The sequence below is a fragment of the Rhinoderma darwinii genome, chromosome 8 (genome assembly GCF_050947455.1).
Source record: "Rhinoderma darwinii isolate aRhiDar2 chromosome 8, aRhiDar2.hap1, whole genome shotgun sequence".
Lineage (NCBI taxonomy): Eukaryota > Metazoa > Chordata > Amphibia > Anura > Rhinodermatidae > Rhinoderma > Rhinoderma darwinii.
This window is the reverse complement of record NC_134694.1, coordinates 42,543,377-42,558,076: the sequence shown is the minus strand read 5'-3', so window position 1 is coordinate 42,558,076 and position 14,700 is coordinate 42,543,377. Positions and strand designations below refer to the sequence as shown.

The 14,700-nt window shown below is 47.3% G+C and overlaps 1 protein-coding gene and 1 long non-coding RNA gene across 4 annotated transcripts in view; one reads left to right on the top strand and one right to left on the bottom strand.

Moving 5' to 3' along the window:
- Positions 1 to 2,183, bottom strand: part of LOC142659466 (uncharacterized) — a 73,040-nt gene extending 70,857 nt beyond the window's left edge. For all 3 annotated transcript variants that reach the window (XR_012850332.1, XR_012850330.1, XR_012850331.1), the window contains exon 1: positions 2,094 to 2,183. This is a non-coding gene — a long non-coding RNA (uncharacterized LOC142659466). The remainder of the gene's footprint in view (positions 1 to 2,093) is intronic.
- FAAH2 (fatty acid amide hydrolase 2) overlaps positions 1,302 to 14,700 on the top strand; it is a 231,597-nt gene continuing 218,198 nt past the window's right edge. The window contains exon 1 of the mRNA XM_075835625.1: positions 1,302 to 1,809. Coding sequence (XP_075691740.1) covers positions 1,633 to 1,809 — 177 coding nt within the window. The 5' untranslated portion in view covers positions 1,302 to 1,632. The remainder of the gene's footprint in view (positions 1,810 to 14,700) is intronic.

The following is a 14,700-nucleotide window of genomic DNA, read 5'->3' as shown; positions in this document are numbered from 1 at the left end:
GGAAGCAGGCAGTTCATGGTAAGTTTGAACGTCTTTTTTTATTCACAGGTTGGTGTATATTGAGATCGGAACTCACTGTCGAGGGTGCTGAAAGAGTTACTGCCGATCAGTTAGCTCTTTCAGCACCTTGGACAGTGACGGGCGTCGACTAGCCTCATCTCTATGATGGCGGCTGAGCGAAAATCACGCAGCCGCGCATCAAACACGGATGACACACGGAGCTGTCAAATGCCTTTTGCGCGCGCAAAACGCAGCGTTTTTTGCGCGCGCAAAACGCACACGCTCGTGTAAATGAGGCCTTATACTGAACATTAATGTTACTGAAGTGTTTAGACAGTGAATAGACATTCCTTCCAGCCAGGACAGGGTGTCTATTCACAATCCCAACACTTCGTTAACGTTTCTGTGGTACTCAAAGCAGAGCCAAGTCTAATCTCACGAGTAAATGACAGGTTACAGCGAGATTATGTAGGAGATAGGGCACTTATAATGTGGTGACAGAGCCTCTTTAAGGCAGAACTGGGGGCCTTTGCTAGGCCCCCGGGCTGCAATTAAAAATCATCAGCACCCGATGGGGTGATAAAGGGAGCCCCCTCTTTCTAAAAACCACTTAGATGCGACGGTCATTATTGCCCGCCACATCTGAGGGGTTAAATGGACGTGATCCAAGCCCTTAGCTACCTGTCATCTGAGAGTGGGGAGCTTTCCCTCGTCCTGGTGGGGCTGCTTTATTCTGAGCTTTGTGAAAAGGGTTAATATAAGTAATATGTTCATAAAAAACAAATACTGAAAATGCGAATAAGAAACTGGACGAATTATGTTCACATCAGCGTTGGTTTTCCGTTCCGGGGTTGCTTCGGGTGAACCCCGCAACGGAAAGTCAAACTGAAACCACAGCTTCTGTTTCCATCACCATTGATATCAATGGTTTCCGTTCGTCACCATTCCGGCAGTTTTCAATAGCAAGTCGGCTGCGCTATTGATTCCGTCGTTAAAACGGAAACCTGCCGGAATGTTGACGAACGGAAACCAGTAGCAATGTTTCCGTCACCATTGATATCAATGGTGATGGAAACGGAAGCTGTGGTTTCAGTTTTACTTTCAGTTGCGCGGTTCACCTGACGGAAACCTCCGGACGGAACCCCAGAACGGAAAGCCAACGCTGATGTGAACAGGCCCTAAAAAACCAACTTCAGCATCGTCATATAACACTGATCCAGGATGGCAGAGAATTTGGACTCTCATGAATTACTTTCTTGCTAACCGCCCGCTGTGCACGTGCGCTGCTCGGACTATCAGTATAACACACTATGGTTGGACATGGACTAGGACAAGCAGGTGGGTGAAGGCACTGGGCGCCTCCATTCCGCCTCCCCTCCAATCACCAACACTTCCGTATTGTGACGGCTCTCTCCCGTGTCGTTGGTCCCTTCCCTGCCTGTGGTTATGGAGCGTGTTGGAGCTGAACAGAGATCGTAAACCTGCTCGTGCTCTCCCCGCCTTACACGACCTCCCGTACATTAAGAGGACGGCCTCGCTGCAGGGAAGCCGGTCATTTCTTCAGTCTCTCCAGACGTCCAGCTGCTGCAGTCAAAGCTCCTTAGCACTCATCTTGCACGCTACATACTAAGGATGTCTATTTCCCGCCGCGTCCTTGTGTTCGTAATGCGGGCGTTCTCTTGGTTTCTTTTGACTGTCATCCACTTCATATCCATCTTCTCCTGGAAACATGCCGGCTTGTCTCCTCCGCGGGATCCCTTACTGCTCATCCCTGCCTCTGTCCTGGCGGAGAGGATACGACGAGGAGAGGTGAGGTACTTTTCTAGCTGTACGACCCTCATTGTGGATCACGTGACCAGCACAGTTACTGCTCCGGCACTTCCTGCATTTATTTCCCGTCCACCACACTGTGCAATGTCCATCATCCGCTTATAACGGGGCCTGCCATGGTCCGGTAAAGCTTCTGTGGTTTTCACAGCAAGAATATTCTCAGCGCAGCCACCAACGGAAAGACCGAATGCATGTGTGAACATAGGTCACTCAAAACTGCTGAGCGCGCTATATAGAGGGCTGGTAGAGTAGTATAAACATACCTGCGGTAATGGTCAAGCAGGTTAACGACCGAGAAATCTACGTTTTAATGTCCCCGGTGCCACAATCGCAACTGACTGCTCTGAGTGACACTAGAGCCGTCACTCAGGGGGGAGGGGCTGGATGTTCAGCACTAAACATGAATTAAGGGTAAGGTCACATAGAGTTTTTTGGCGCGGAAACCGCACCGCAAAACGTGCCAAAAAACGACTGAAAATGCTTCCCATTGATTTCAATGGGAGGCGGAGGCGTTTTTTCCCGCGATTGGGAGAAAGAAGGGACATGCCCTATCTTCTGGCGTTTACGCCTCTGACCTCCCATTGACAACAATGGGAGGCAGAGAAAGCGTATTTCACTGCGTTTTATGCCCGCGGCGCTCAATGGCCACTGGCGAAAAACGCCGCGAAAATCGGCGTGCAGGCAGAGGAAAATCTACCTCAAACATCCAAACGGAATATTGAGGCAGATTTTCCACCTGCAAAAAACTGTATGAACCCAGCCTAAAGAGACTCTGTCACTACATTAAAGGTGCCCTATCTCCTACATAATGTGATCGGCGCTGTAATGTAGATAACAGTGGTAGTGAAGTGTATGACGCTGACCAATCGGTGACCAATCCGCGTCATACACTTCTCTCCATTCATGTCCATCTGTATTCACAGCACAGTGTGATCTCGCGAGATCACGCTGTGCTGTCACATACACCTACATTTAGGGTATGTGCACACAACCTCTTTTCAGACGTAATAGTGGCGTTTTACGCCTCCAATTACGCCTGAAAAGACGGCTCCAATACGTCGGCAAACATCTGCCCATTGCTTGCAATGGGTCTTACGATGCTCTGTGCAGTCGAGCTGTCATTATATGCGTTGTTGTCAAAAGACGGCGCATAAAATTACGGCCGCGTCAGAGAAGTGCAGGACACTTCTTGGGATGTAATTGGAGCCGTTTTTCATTGACTCCAATGAAAACCAGCTCCAATTACGTCCAAAAAAGACACCGCGAAAAACGCGTGCACTTGTAAAAACGCCAGAAATTCAGGAGCAGTTTTCTCCTGAAAACAGCTCCGTCATTTCAGACGTTTTTGGCGTTGTCGTGTGCACATACCCTTACTTTACTGATTGTATCTTGAGAGTGAATAGACCTCGCCTCCAGCCGGGACGCGATGTCTATTCACAATCTCGACACTTCTGTAAAATTTGTGTACAGTGAGATCACGCTACTGCTGTCATTTATAGTGTGATCTCGCGCGATCACGCTGTGCAGCGATTAAGTCCCACACAAACTTTACCGAAGTGTCGGGAGTGTGAATAGACATCGCATCCTGGCTGGAGGCGATGTCTATTCACTGTCAAGACACTTCAGTAAAGTTAATGTGGGTGTATGTGACCGCACAGCGTGATCTCGCGAGATCATGCTGTGCTGAGTACAAATGGACATGAATGGAGAAAAGTGTATGACGCTGATTGGACAATGTCATAGATTTCTCTTTACAATGCCCACTTGATCAAAAGCAAAAAAACGCCCTGTAATTAGCATAAATCTCAAATTGCTCATAACTTCCTAAAAAATGATCGTTTTTCAAAATAATAAACACTGTTATCTACATTACAGCACCGATCACATTATGTAGGAGATAGGGCACTTATAATGTGGTGACAGAGCCTCTTTAAAACGTACATTACTCGGTAGAGGCATAGCTAAAAGCTCATGGGCTCTGGTGCAAAAGTTAAATAGATTTTCCCATGAGGGACATTTTATAGGATATGTCATAAATGTCAGATGCAGGTCCCATCTCTGGGACCCGCACCTATCTTTAGAACGGGGCTCCCTAAGCTGCTTTTTAGCTTTTTGTACGCTGTTTCCGTAACTCTTGACCACGTGATCAGGAAGTGGCCAGGAGGCACAAAAAAGGAGGCACAAAAAGCTAGAATGGCGTTTAGGGGGCCCCGTTCTAGAGACAGATGACATTTATGACATATTCTGTGGCATTATAGTGTATGGGGGCATTATACTGTATGTGGAATTATAGTGTATGGGGTATTACACTGTATGTGGCATTATACTGTGGGGGGCAGCTATGGGGGGCATTATACTGTGGGGGCATTCATGGGGTATGTTGGGCAAGACAGCTGGGGTATGTTGGGCAAGGCAGCTGGGAATAGGCGTGTGCAAGGGTCTGTTGGGGAGGGGTAGGGGGGCCCACGCTGAATTTTTGCACCAGGGCCCATGAACCTTTAGCTACGCCCCTGTAAGGGCAGTGACGTCAGGGGCACCTCCTGCAGCATAATTCCTTGCCAGAGCATTGCCGATTCTCTGGCCTAGGATTTCGCTCATAGAGGGAGCCACAGACGACGTCACTGTCCATATATGGACAGTGATGTCAGGGGCTCCTCCTGGAGCGCCGGAATCCCTGGCCAAAGTGTTGCCAATGCCCTGGTCAGGGATTCCGCTCATAGTCAAAGCCACTGACTTCACTGTCCATATAAGGGCAGTCAAGAACAAGAGAGAGAGGCAACACTCCAAGTTGAAAATATCAAATAGGTGGATTTATTCTCCCATATGAAGTAATTCAACGTTTCAGCTGCTAAATGCAGCCTTTGTCAAGCATAGTGGCAGATAGTTTGATTGACTTCAGCTTGGAGTGCTGCCTCTTTCTCTCTTGTTCTTGTCTGCACACTGGGATCTTCAAGTCTGTTTCTTGGAGGCCGGCACCTGTTTTCCCTGGAGGCTTTGCTGTGCTGCCCATACCCCTAAACCTTTGCATACAAGGGCAGTACCGTCAGGGGCACCTCCTGCAGCGGAATCCCTGACCAGAGCGGCAACGGTCTGGCTGGGATTCCCCCGCTAGAGGAAGCCACATTGGCTCTATCTACAGGGTTGGGGGGACTATGTGGCATCATCTACAGGGGGGAGTATGTGGCATCATCTACAGGGGGGCTCTGGTATTATCTACAGGGAGCAGTGTGGAGCACCATCTACAAGGGGCACTGAGACTGGCACTATCTACACTGGTTTTTCCGCTACCAGTAGTGGTCAGCACATATCGCCTATCCCTAGTGATAAAGTGAGACATCACCTGCCTGTAAACAACTGGAGAACCAGAGAGAGATACTGGCCACCATGGTAGTTGTCAGCGAAACTAGTGCAGACATTTTTGTTAGTTTATTTGTATGTAGAAATTTTGGAAAGAAAGCTATGCCCTCTAGCCACACCCACCAGATAAGCCACACCCCTTAAGCCACACCCACCAAAGACGCAACACCCTAAGTGTCACTGGAATTTTTTTTTAAATGTTGGCAACTATGATATATACATACTAGTCCTTCTCAATGAATTAGAATATTTTGTGTGTGTGTGTGTGTGTGTGTGTGTGTGTGTGTGTGTGTATATATATATATAAATATATATATATATATTTATTTTTTTTTACCCCCAGCTTTAGGGCCAGTTCGCAACTAGCTGTTATCTTAAAGGGTTTGTCCCAGAATCGGCAGTTATTACCTATCTACAGGATAGATGATAATTGTCCACTAGGGGCTTCACACCGATCGCGAGAACCGGGGTCCTGAACTTCTAGATCATCCTCGGTGCAACCCCTGCAGCAAGGAGGAGCTGGAATGGAGCGGCAGTCAATCATGCGCCCGCTGCTCTATTCAATGTTCATGGTACTGACAAATATCAGAGCGCTGTACTTGACTGTTTACATAAATCGCATAGACTTTGAATTAAGCGGCAACGCGCGTACTCAATTGCCACTCCATTTGAGCTCCTTCTTACTGCGGTCGAGCAGAGAGAAGAAATAGTGGGTTTGGAACCCTCGTTTTCGCGATTGGTGGGTTCCCCAGCGATCAAACCACTAACACCTATCCTGTGAACTGGATAACCTTGACATGAGGCCAGGATAGGGGTGTATTTAGGTTTAAAACCGCATCAAAAAACCGCATGTGTTTTGCCAGAATTTGTTGCGTCTTTCAATGGGTTTGCGGTAAAAAAAACGCAAGCACATTGAAAAGCACATTAAATCACGGAAAGACGCATGCCAATTTCCTATGCAGTTTGAATTCCACCTCAGCCGCAACATCTGAATACACCTGATGGGAGATAAGCCTATGTGGTGTGTAGAAATGGTCAAAGAAAAACAAATGTGCAGGAGCACACAAAATACCTAGCTTTCCCAGCTGTCACAGAGATATATAGAGATGAACTAAGATATAACTTTTATTTATTCTAACTAAAAGGATTACAATTGGGACATACAACATATAAGTTTAAAAGTAGCCAAAGTAGACCAGCAAGAAATGGTAGGTAGAGGAACGAAAGAGCATTTCGCTTGTTGACGCAACAACTGAGCCAAAATATATTAGACTGAAATTTGTATTGGGTATGTCAACCGATACCCGCCCTCCAGTGATTTATCCAATTTCAAATCATAGGTAATCGATATATATCTATATCTCTCTCTCTCTCTCTCTCTCTTGAGCGAAAAGATGACAGACATCAATCTTTGAATGCTGAAAATCCTTCTCTGACGTTTATTCATCAAGCCATTACAAGAATCTCTTTCGGAGCAGCTTGATTCCAGCCAATCGTTTACAATGTGACATTAAGCCCTTTCCCGACATTTGTCATATGGATACGTCATGGAAAACTAGTGCTTCCCGCATTTTGCTGTATCCATACGACAAATGGTGGACACCGGCTCATAAGCTGAGTCAGAGCCACCATCCCTGGGTGTCGGCTGTATGTTACAGCTGACACCCTAGGGTAATGGCGGGAACTAAAGTTTGCTATGATCACCCGCCATTAACCTCTAAATGCAGCGGTCAAAAGTGATCGCTGCATTTAAGGGGTTTGCAGCCTGTCGGCACCCCAGCAATGAAATTGCCTGGGTGCCGGTGGCTGCAAAGGGAACTAGAGGCCTAACACTAGCCTCCCGTAATGTCTAGTACGGAAGCCTTTCAGGCCCCGCTCAGAGGTGGAGCCTAAAAGGCTTCCGTAGCCGCCGGCAAGATGGTGCTGACTCAGGAGCTGATCCGGCGTCATCAGTGGTGGATGTCAGCTGTATGTTACAGCTAACGTCCACCTGTAACGGCAGGAACCGGAGCTAGCTCCGATTCCTGACATTAACCCCTTGGATGCAGCGATCGCAGTGCTGCCGACTGCTGCTATGGCAACAGGAGGGTTAACAAAGGCCTCCTGCTCTACCATTACGGAAGCCGATGTATGCCCTTCCCGGAGGCGAAGCCTAATCTGCTTGCTAACGGTGAATGACAGACCTAATACATTGCACTACCTATGTAGTGCAATGTATTAGAAAAATAATCTGACAGTTAGACCTTCTAAAAAGAAATACGTAAACTATGCCAGAATTTCTGATATTTGGTCATTTTCCCTACAAAAATTGGAGTAAAAAGTGATCAAAAGTTTGCATGTATCCAAAAATGGTAGTCACCCGTACCTATAAAAACTATAGCTCGTCTGGCAAAAAACAAGCCCTCATACAGCTCCGTCGACAAAAAAATTAGCAAGTTATGGTTCTCACAACATTACAAAAGTAATTTTATTGTGCAAAAAGTTGTAAAACCTAACAAGGTTCTAGTCTTAGGCTGGGTTCACACGAGCATGTTACTTCCGTAATTGACGGAACGTATTTCGGCCGCAAGTCCCGGATCGAATACACTGCAGGGAGCCGGGCTCCTAGCATCATAGTTATGTACGACGCTAGGAGTCCCTGCCTCGCTGCGTGACAACTGTCCCGTACTGTAATCACGTTTTCAGTACGGGACAGTAGTTCCATGGAGAGGCAGGGACTCCTAGCGTCGTACATGACTATGACGCTAGGAGCCCGGCTCCCTGCAGTGTGTTCAATCCGGGACTTGCGGCCGAAATACGTTCCGTCCATTACGGACGTAACATGCTCGTGTGAACCCAGCCTTCGGGCTTGTCCACACGCTGCGGCGTTGCCGTGTTTTTTCTGGCCGGAATTTCGGACGGAAAAAACACCGCAGAATACAGTAGCAGCACAGTGGATGAGATTTAACAAATCTCATCCACATGCTACGGAAAATTTCAGAGCCAAAACTGACCTGCTGTGCGTATTTTTTCGGACCGCAGCGTGTCCATTCCTGCTGCGGAAAGTGGCAGGGGGTTATGTAAATATCGTGCGCCAAATAGAGCGGCACCGATCTCTAAATAACAGAGGAGGGTAGAATTTTTTTTTTTAATGTGCCCCAGGGTTTGTGCAGCCTTGCCTGTTACATTTTGCACTCAACTGCACATGTATGGGCAGGTGAAAGGTTCTGTTTAAGGGTATGTTCACACGGCAGCCTCCGTTACGGCTGAAAACGGCTCCGGAATTTCAGACGTAATGGCATGTGCAGGCGATTTTCGCTGCGTCCATTACGGACGTAATTGGAGCTGTTTTTCCATGGAGTCAATGGAAAACTGCTCCAATTACGTCTCAAGAAGTGACCGGCACTTCTTTGACGCGGACGTCTTTTTTACGCTCCGTCTTTTGACAGCGGCGCGTAAAAAAAATGACCGTCGGCACAGAACATCGTAAAGCCCATTCAAATGAATGGGCAGATGTTTGCCGGCGCAATGGAGCCGTATTTTCGGACGTAATTCGAGGTTAAAACGCCCGAATTACTTCAGTAAATAGGGTGTGTGAACCCAGCCTAAGGCCTTATCTACACGAGCGTGTGTGCGTTTTGCGCAAGTAAAAAAACTCTGTGTTTTGTGTGCGCAAAAGGCACTTAACAGCTGCGTGTGTCATCAGTGTATGATGCGCGGCTGCGAGATTTTCTCGCAGCCGCCATCATTTTGACACTCAGTTTGGATGTTTGTAAACAGAAAAGCACGTGGTGCTTTTCTGTTTACAGTCAGAGAATGACAGCTGTTGCGTGAACCACGCAGTTCGCACGGAAGTGCTTCCGTGCGACCTGCATGGTTTTCACGCACCCATTGACTTCAATGGGTGCGTGATGCGCAAAAAACGCAGAAATATAGAACATGTCGTGAGTTTTACGCAGCGGACTCACGCTGCGCAAAACCCACGGACTATCTGCACTGCCCCATAGCCTAATATAGGTGCGTACGACACGCGTGAAAAGCACGCGCGTCGCACGCGCGTATATTACGCTCGTGTAAATGATGCCTAATAGTAATAAAAAAATCGAGGTTCAAATAGAAAATCGCCCATAGGTTTGAAAAAAATCTAGATTTAATTTTTTGGTTTAATTGTCTAGCCCTAATTTACGTATTTCGATACTAAGATGTGCGTCCAGACAACTTGCTATTGAAATACATCCAGAGAACATGGCACTGGCACAGTACAGCGCCCGCAATGTACTCTTCCTCCAGTGACCGCCCACTCGTCATTAGTGCCGGGCGCATCACAGTAGGAGGGAGGAATGCCCCTCCCTCCTTTCCCACTGCCACCAATAATGAGCTGAGTCCTCCCTCCTGTTTCTGCTGCATACTATAATGATCTGCTTCTGTGTGTAGCAGCAGGGAAAGAGGAGAATGGCGCGAGCAGCACAGGCAGTGGGTTCCTGTTAACGTGCCTGTGTCGCTCACGACCTAAGTTTGGAATCACGACCGTGCTGCAGTGTAGTCACGGAGAGGTAAGTCCCAGTCAGGTATTAGAGCAGAACAAAAGCCTAAAAGAAAGGGACTAGTATTTGTTTCAGCCGGCATTTGGGTTGATGTAAGCCAAATTAATCATAATGTTTCCATTACTATTAGGCCTTATCCACACCAACGTGTATTACGTCCGTGATACGCGCGTGAATATCACGCGCGTCGCACGGACCTATGTTAGTGAATGGGGCCGTTCAGACAGTCAGTGATTTAAACGCAGCATATGTCCGCTGCGTAAAACTCATGACATGTCCCATACTTGGCCGTTTTTCGCGCATCACGCACCCATTGAAGTCAATGGGTGTGTGAAAATCATGCACGGCACACGGAAGCACTTCCGTTTGTAAACATAAAAACAGAGTGTCATCACGCTGCCATATGCGCGGAAATCACGCAGGCACGCACCAAATACTCATGCCACACGGAACTTTTGCGCACGCAAAACGCAGCGTTCTAATACATTGCGCTATCCATGTAGTGCAATGCATTAGAGCTGTCAGTTATTCACTGACAGCAAGCCTATTAGCCTAATAGGCTTCCATACGTGGCAGACCAGGAGGCCATTGTTAGGCCTCCGGTTGCTATAGCAACTTTCGGCAACCGTGTGATCACATTGCAGCGATGCCGATCTGCTTCAAACCACGAAGATGCCGTGATCGCTTTTGATCTAAGGGCTTAAAGCATGGATCCCGTTACAGCACGGTGTCAGCAGTAACCTACAGCTTACACCGGCGGCTTATGTCACAGGCTCCGCTTCTGAAGCTGTGCCATATTGTTTATGGGCACAGAAGCTTTTTACCGAACAGGCTTCCACACTTGGCAGACAGGAGGCCATTGTTAGGCCTCCGGTGTGCCAGAGCAGCAATCTGAAACCTGTAATTAGCATTGCGGGGTTCCGATCTGCTAGTAAACCATATAGATACAGCGCTCGCTTGTGAGCTCTGCATTTATGGGGCTAATCGGTCGGATCGGAGGATAGCCCCGGTCCTGGCCATGCAGCAGGTTGCCGGCTGTAATATACAGCTGACACCCGCTTGTGATGATGCAGACTCAACGTACAGTTACATTGTGTTGCCTTAAGACCTTGGCAACAACAACGTAATAGTACTTTGTATGTCGCCAAGGGGTTAAGGCTTCCAGGTACTTTAATTAGAGCAATTACTATAATGTGAAGCACTTGGTGTTATCAATTTGAACCTCCATAAGCCTCACATTAAGGCCTCATTTACACGAGCGTAACATACGCGCGTGCGATGCGGGTGCTTTTCACGCGTGTCGTACGCACCTATATTACTCTATGGGGCAGTGCAGACGATGCGTGAATTTTGCGCAGCGCGAGTGCGTTGCGTAAAACTCACGACAGGTTCTATAATCGTGCTTTTTTCGCGCATCACGCACCCATTGAAGTCAATGGGTGCGTGAAAACCACGAAGGTCGCACGGAAGCACTTCCGTGCGAACTGCGTGATTCGCGCAAGAGCTGTCAAACTCTGAATGTAAACAGAAAAGCACCACGTGCTTTTCTGTTTACAAACATCCAAAAGGAGTGTCTTAGAGATGAGCGAACCGAACTTCACCGGGTTCGGCCGAACCCGGCAAAAAATGTTGCGGGACGCGACGTCAGGATAAGTCACTGTCCAGGGTGCTGAAATAGTTAAACTGGTTCAGCACAGTGACTTCCGATCCCCAAAAAAAAAAGTTCTGACTTACCGATAAAACTCCCGGCTTCTTCCTCCAGTCTCCCGGGATGACAATTCAGTCCAAGTGACAGCTGCAGCCAAGCACAGGCTGCAGCGGTCACATGGACTGCCGCGTCATCCAGGGAGGTGGGGCCAGATGTCAAGAGAGGCGCGTCACCAAGGACGCGTCACCAAGGACCTCGATATGGTGATCGGAATTCACTGTCGAGGGTGCTGAAAGAGTTACTGCCGATCAGTTAACTCTTTCAGCACCATGGACAGTGACTGACGTCGGCTAGCCTCATCTCTATGATGGCGGCTGCGCATCATACACGGATGACACACGGAGCTGTCAAGTGCCTTTTGCGCACGCAAAACGCTGCGTTTTTTACGCGCGCAAAACGCACACGCTCGTGTAAATGAGGCCTAATAGTAACCCCATCATGTACCTCACATTAACCCAACCACCAATGTTCTTATGTTAGGTTTTTCTGATCGGCCACCGAACATTGCCCAGCATCCCAACCACTACGCTGAGATTGGAGAGACACACACAAATAGCCTAGTTTGAGCAGCAAGAAGGCAGGAACTAGCATGGCTACACCAAAAACAGCAGATGTTCTTTCACGCCCACAACTTGTTGAAAAAAAAAGTACTCAAGGAGTGAAGTGTTGGCATATTTTGTCTACATTGCTGATGAAGATTGGCAGCCAACAGAAGTGACAAAACCAGTGTGCAAAAGGTGTTATAAATCCCTCCATTGCAAAGCAGGCAACACCAGCAACATGGCTAAGCATTTGGCCGACAATCACTTTGACCTCTACAAAGCTGAAATGTCAACTGGTTAGCAAAGTTAAAGGTTACGCTTTCTTAAGTAATAAGTAAAATGTCCTGTTAAGAACATTCATAATTTGAAATTAAGCTTTAGGCCTCATGCACACGGGCGTCCCCGTAATTACGGCCAGCGATTGCAGGCACGGACGGCCGTGGGCCGCAGTCCGCATTTTCGGCCCGTTCACCCTAACAAAGTATGGGAGCACGGCCCGTAAAACGCAAAGGATAGAACATGTTCTATCTTTTGCAGTACAGTTCTACGGCGCGGACACCTATCCATAGAACTGTGAAAGGTGTCCGATACGGAAAGGTGTCCACGGCCAATAGAACTGAATGAATCCGTACTTGCCGACCATATTACAGTTGGCAATTATGGAGATTTTTTATGGTCGTGTGCATGGGGCCTTACACCCATGATTGCTGCATTATAAACACCAATATTTCAAGTTTAAAATTAGCGGACATGAAATTTAACGATTATGTGGGCTATGTGCTAAATAGACTTTTACAAATGGAAACATAAATATGTGGAGCATCATCAGGAGTTCACAAAAGACATGATTAGAACTGTTGAGAACGTAACAGGTTTTTGCGTCATTTGTCTTACCATGTGATTTTGTGAACTCCTGATGATGATGCACATATTTGTGTTTCCATTGCTAAATGTCTATTTAGCACATAGCCCACATAATCGTTAGATTTCATGTCCGCTAACTTTAAATGTGAAATATTGGTGTTTATAATGCAGCAATCATGGGTGTGCAGCTTAACGCCAAGTTATGCATATTCTTCTCACACTTTATTTTCCTTACACAGAAGCAGAATTCAACTTCTACCACACCTTCGGTGCCGTTATATTTGGTGCCCGATATTTAAATAACCCCCTGAACAGTCAACGGGACGTGTACTGGCAAGGGGGCGTTTTACTATGGCTGTGACACTATCCAATCAGATGTAGACAGTGTTACAGCAAGAGCGAGGAGGGAGAGTGTGTGTGTGTGTGTCTGTGTGTGTGTGCGCGCGCGCGCGCGCACTCTCTCTCACTCTTTAGCTTTCAAGATTAGTCTGCTGCCGAACTGGCAAGGGGTCATGTTTTTGCTACGGACAGTGTAAACGCTCCCCAGCTCTTACACTGTCTGTAGCAGTGACACGCCCCCTTGCCAGTTCGGCAGACAAAGTACAAGACTAATCTTTCGCAAGAGCTGAGAGCGCGCTCTCCTCTCCAGCTCTTACACTGTCCGTAGCAGTGACACGCCCCCTTGCCAGTTTGGGTGAAACAACTGATCTTCAAAGCTGATGAGAAAGAGCGTGCACTTTCTCTGCTCGCTCTTGCTGTGGCACTGTCCATATCTGATATCCATTGACTGTTCAGGTGGTTATTTAAATATCGGGCGCCAAATATAACAGCACTGATATCTAAATAACGGAGGGAGGTAGAAAAAAAACTTAAAGTGCCCCAGGGTTTGTGCAGCCATGCCCATTACATGCTGCACTTGTATGGGGAGGTGAAAGGTTCTCTTTAAGTTCATCCAGTCAGACTACCATTGTATCTGTGCTAGACAGAAACAGAAGATATGGCAAAGAAGCCCAAAGACTAAACAGAGCAGTAGCCGAGTACATCTGCATGGACCGAGTGCCTGTATAGATACGGTTGAGAAAATTGGATTCAGAAATCTGATACAGCAGTTAGACAAGGTATGACATGCCTGGTAGAAACTCCTTCATGTATACAGAAATACCACAACTCTACTGTGATATCTGAAGGGTTGTTGAGGCACAACTGGCTGCAGTTCCATTCTTTGCTTGTACTACAGACCCCTGGACAAGCAGAGCTACAGATGCATACATGGCTGTCACCATTCAGTTTGTAATAGATCGATGGGAAATGCAATCTTTTTGTTTAGGCTGTACAAGCGCTGCACATAGATCATACTGCAGAGAGTCTACATGAGGCACTTCAGGAAACAATAACAGAAGAGTGGAAACTGGACAGATCCAAAATGGCTGGAATAACAACAGATAATGCATCTAACAATATCTGAGCATTTGAAGAATATAACGGAGTCCCATGCTTTGGCCACAATTCGCACCTGCCTGTAAACGAAGCCTTAGATATTGACCGAGTGGCAGCATCTCTGTCCAGACTACGTAAGATGGTCTCAGCCTTCTGCAGATCAAATAAGATGAGCAGAGCATGAAAAGAGAAACCGAAAATACTGCAGATACCTGGATACAAACTCGTTCATGATCAGCCGATCCGGTGGAATTCTATTTGACATATTCAAGAGGTTCTGTGAACAGCAGCAGGCTGTACTGGCAGAGAACCGCAAAAAGTGGCATCTTATTCTGAAGGACACAGAAGTCACCATTCTGGACACTTTCAGAGCTGCGCTTGCACCAATGAGTGACTTCACAGATGCTTGAGGCCCCATGCACACGACCGTAAAAATCGT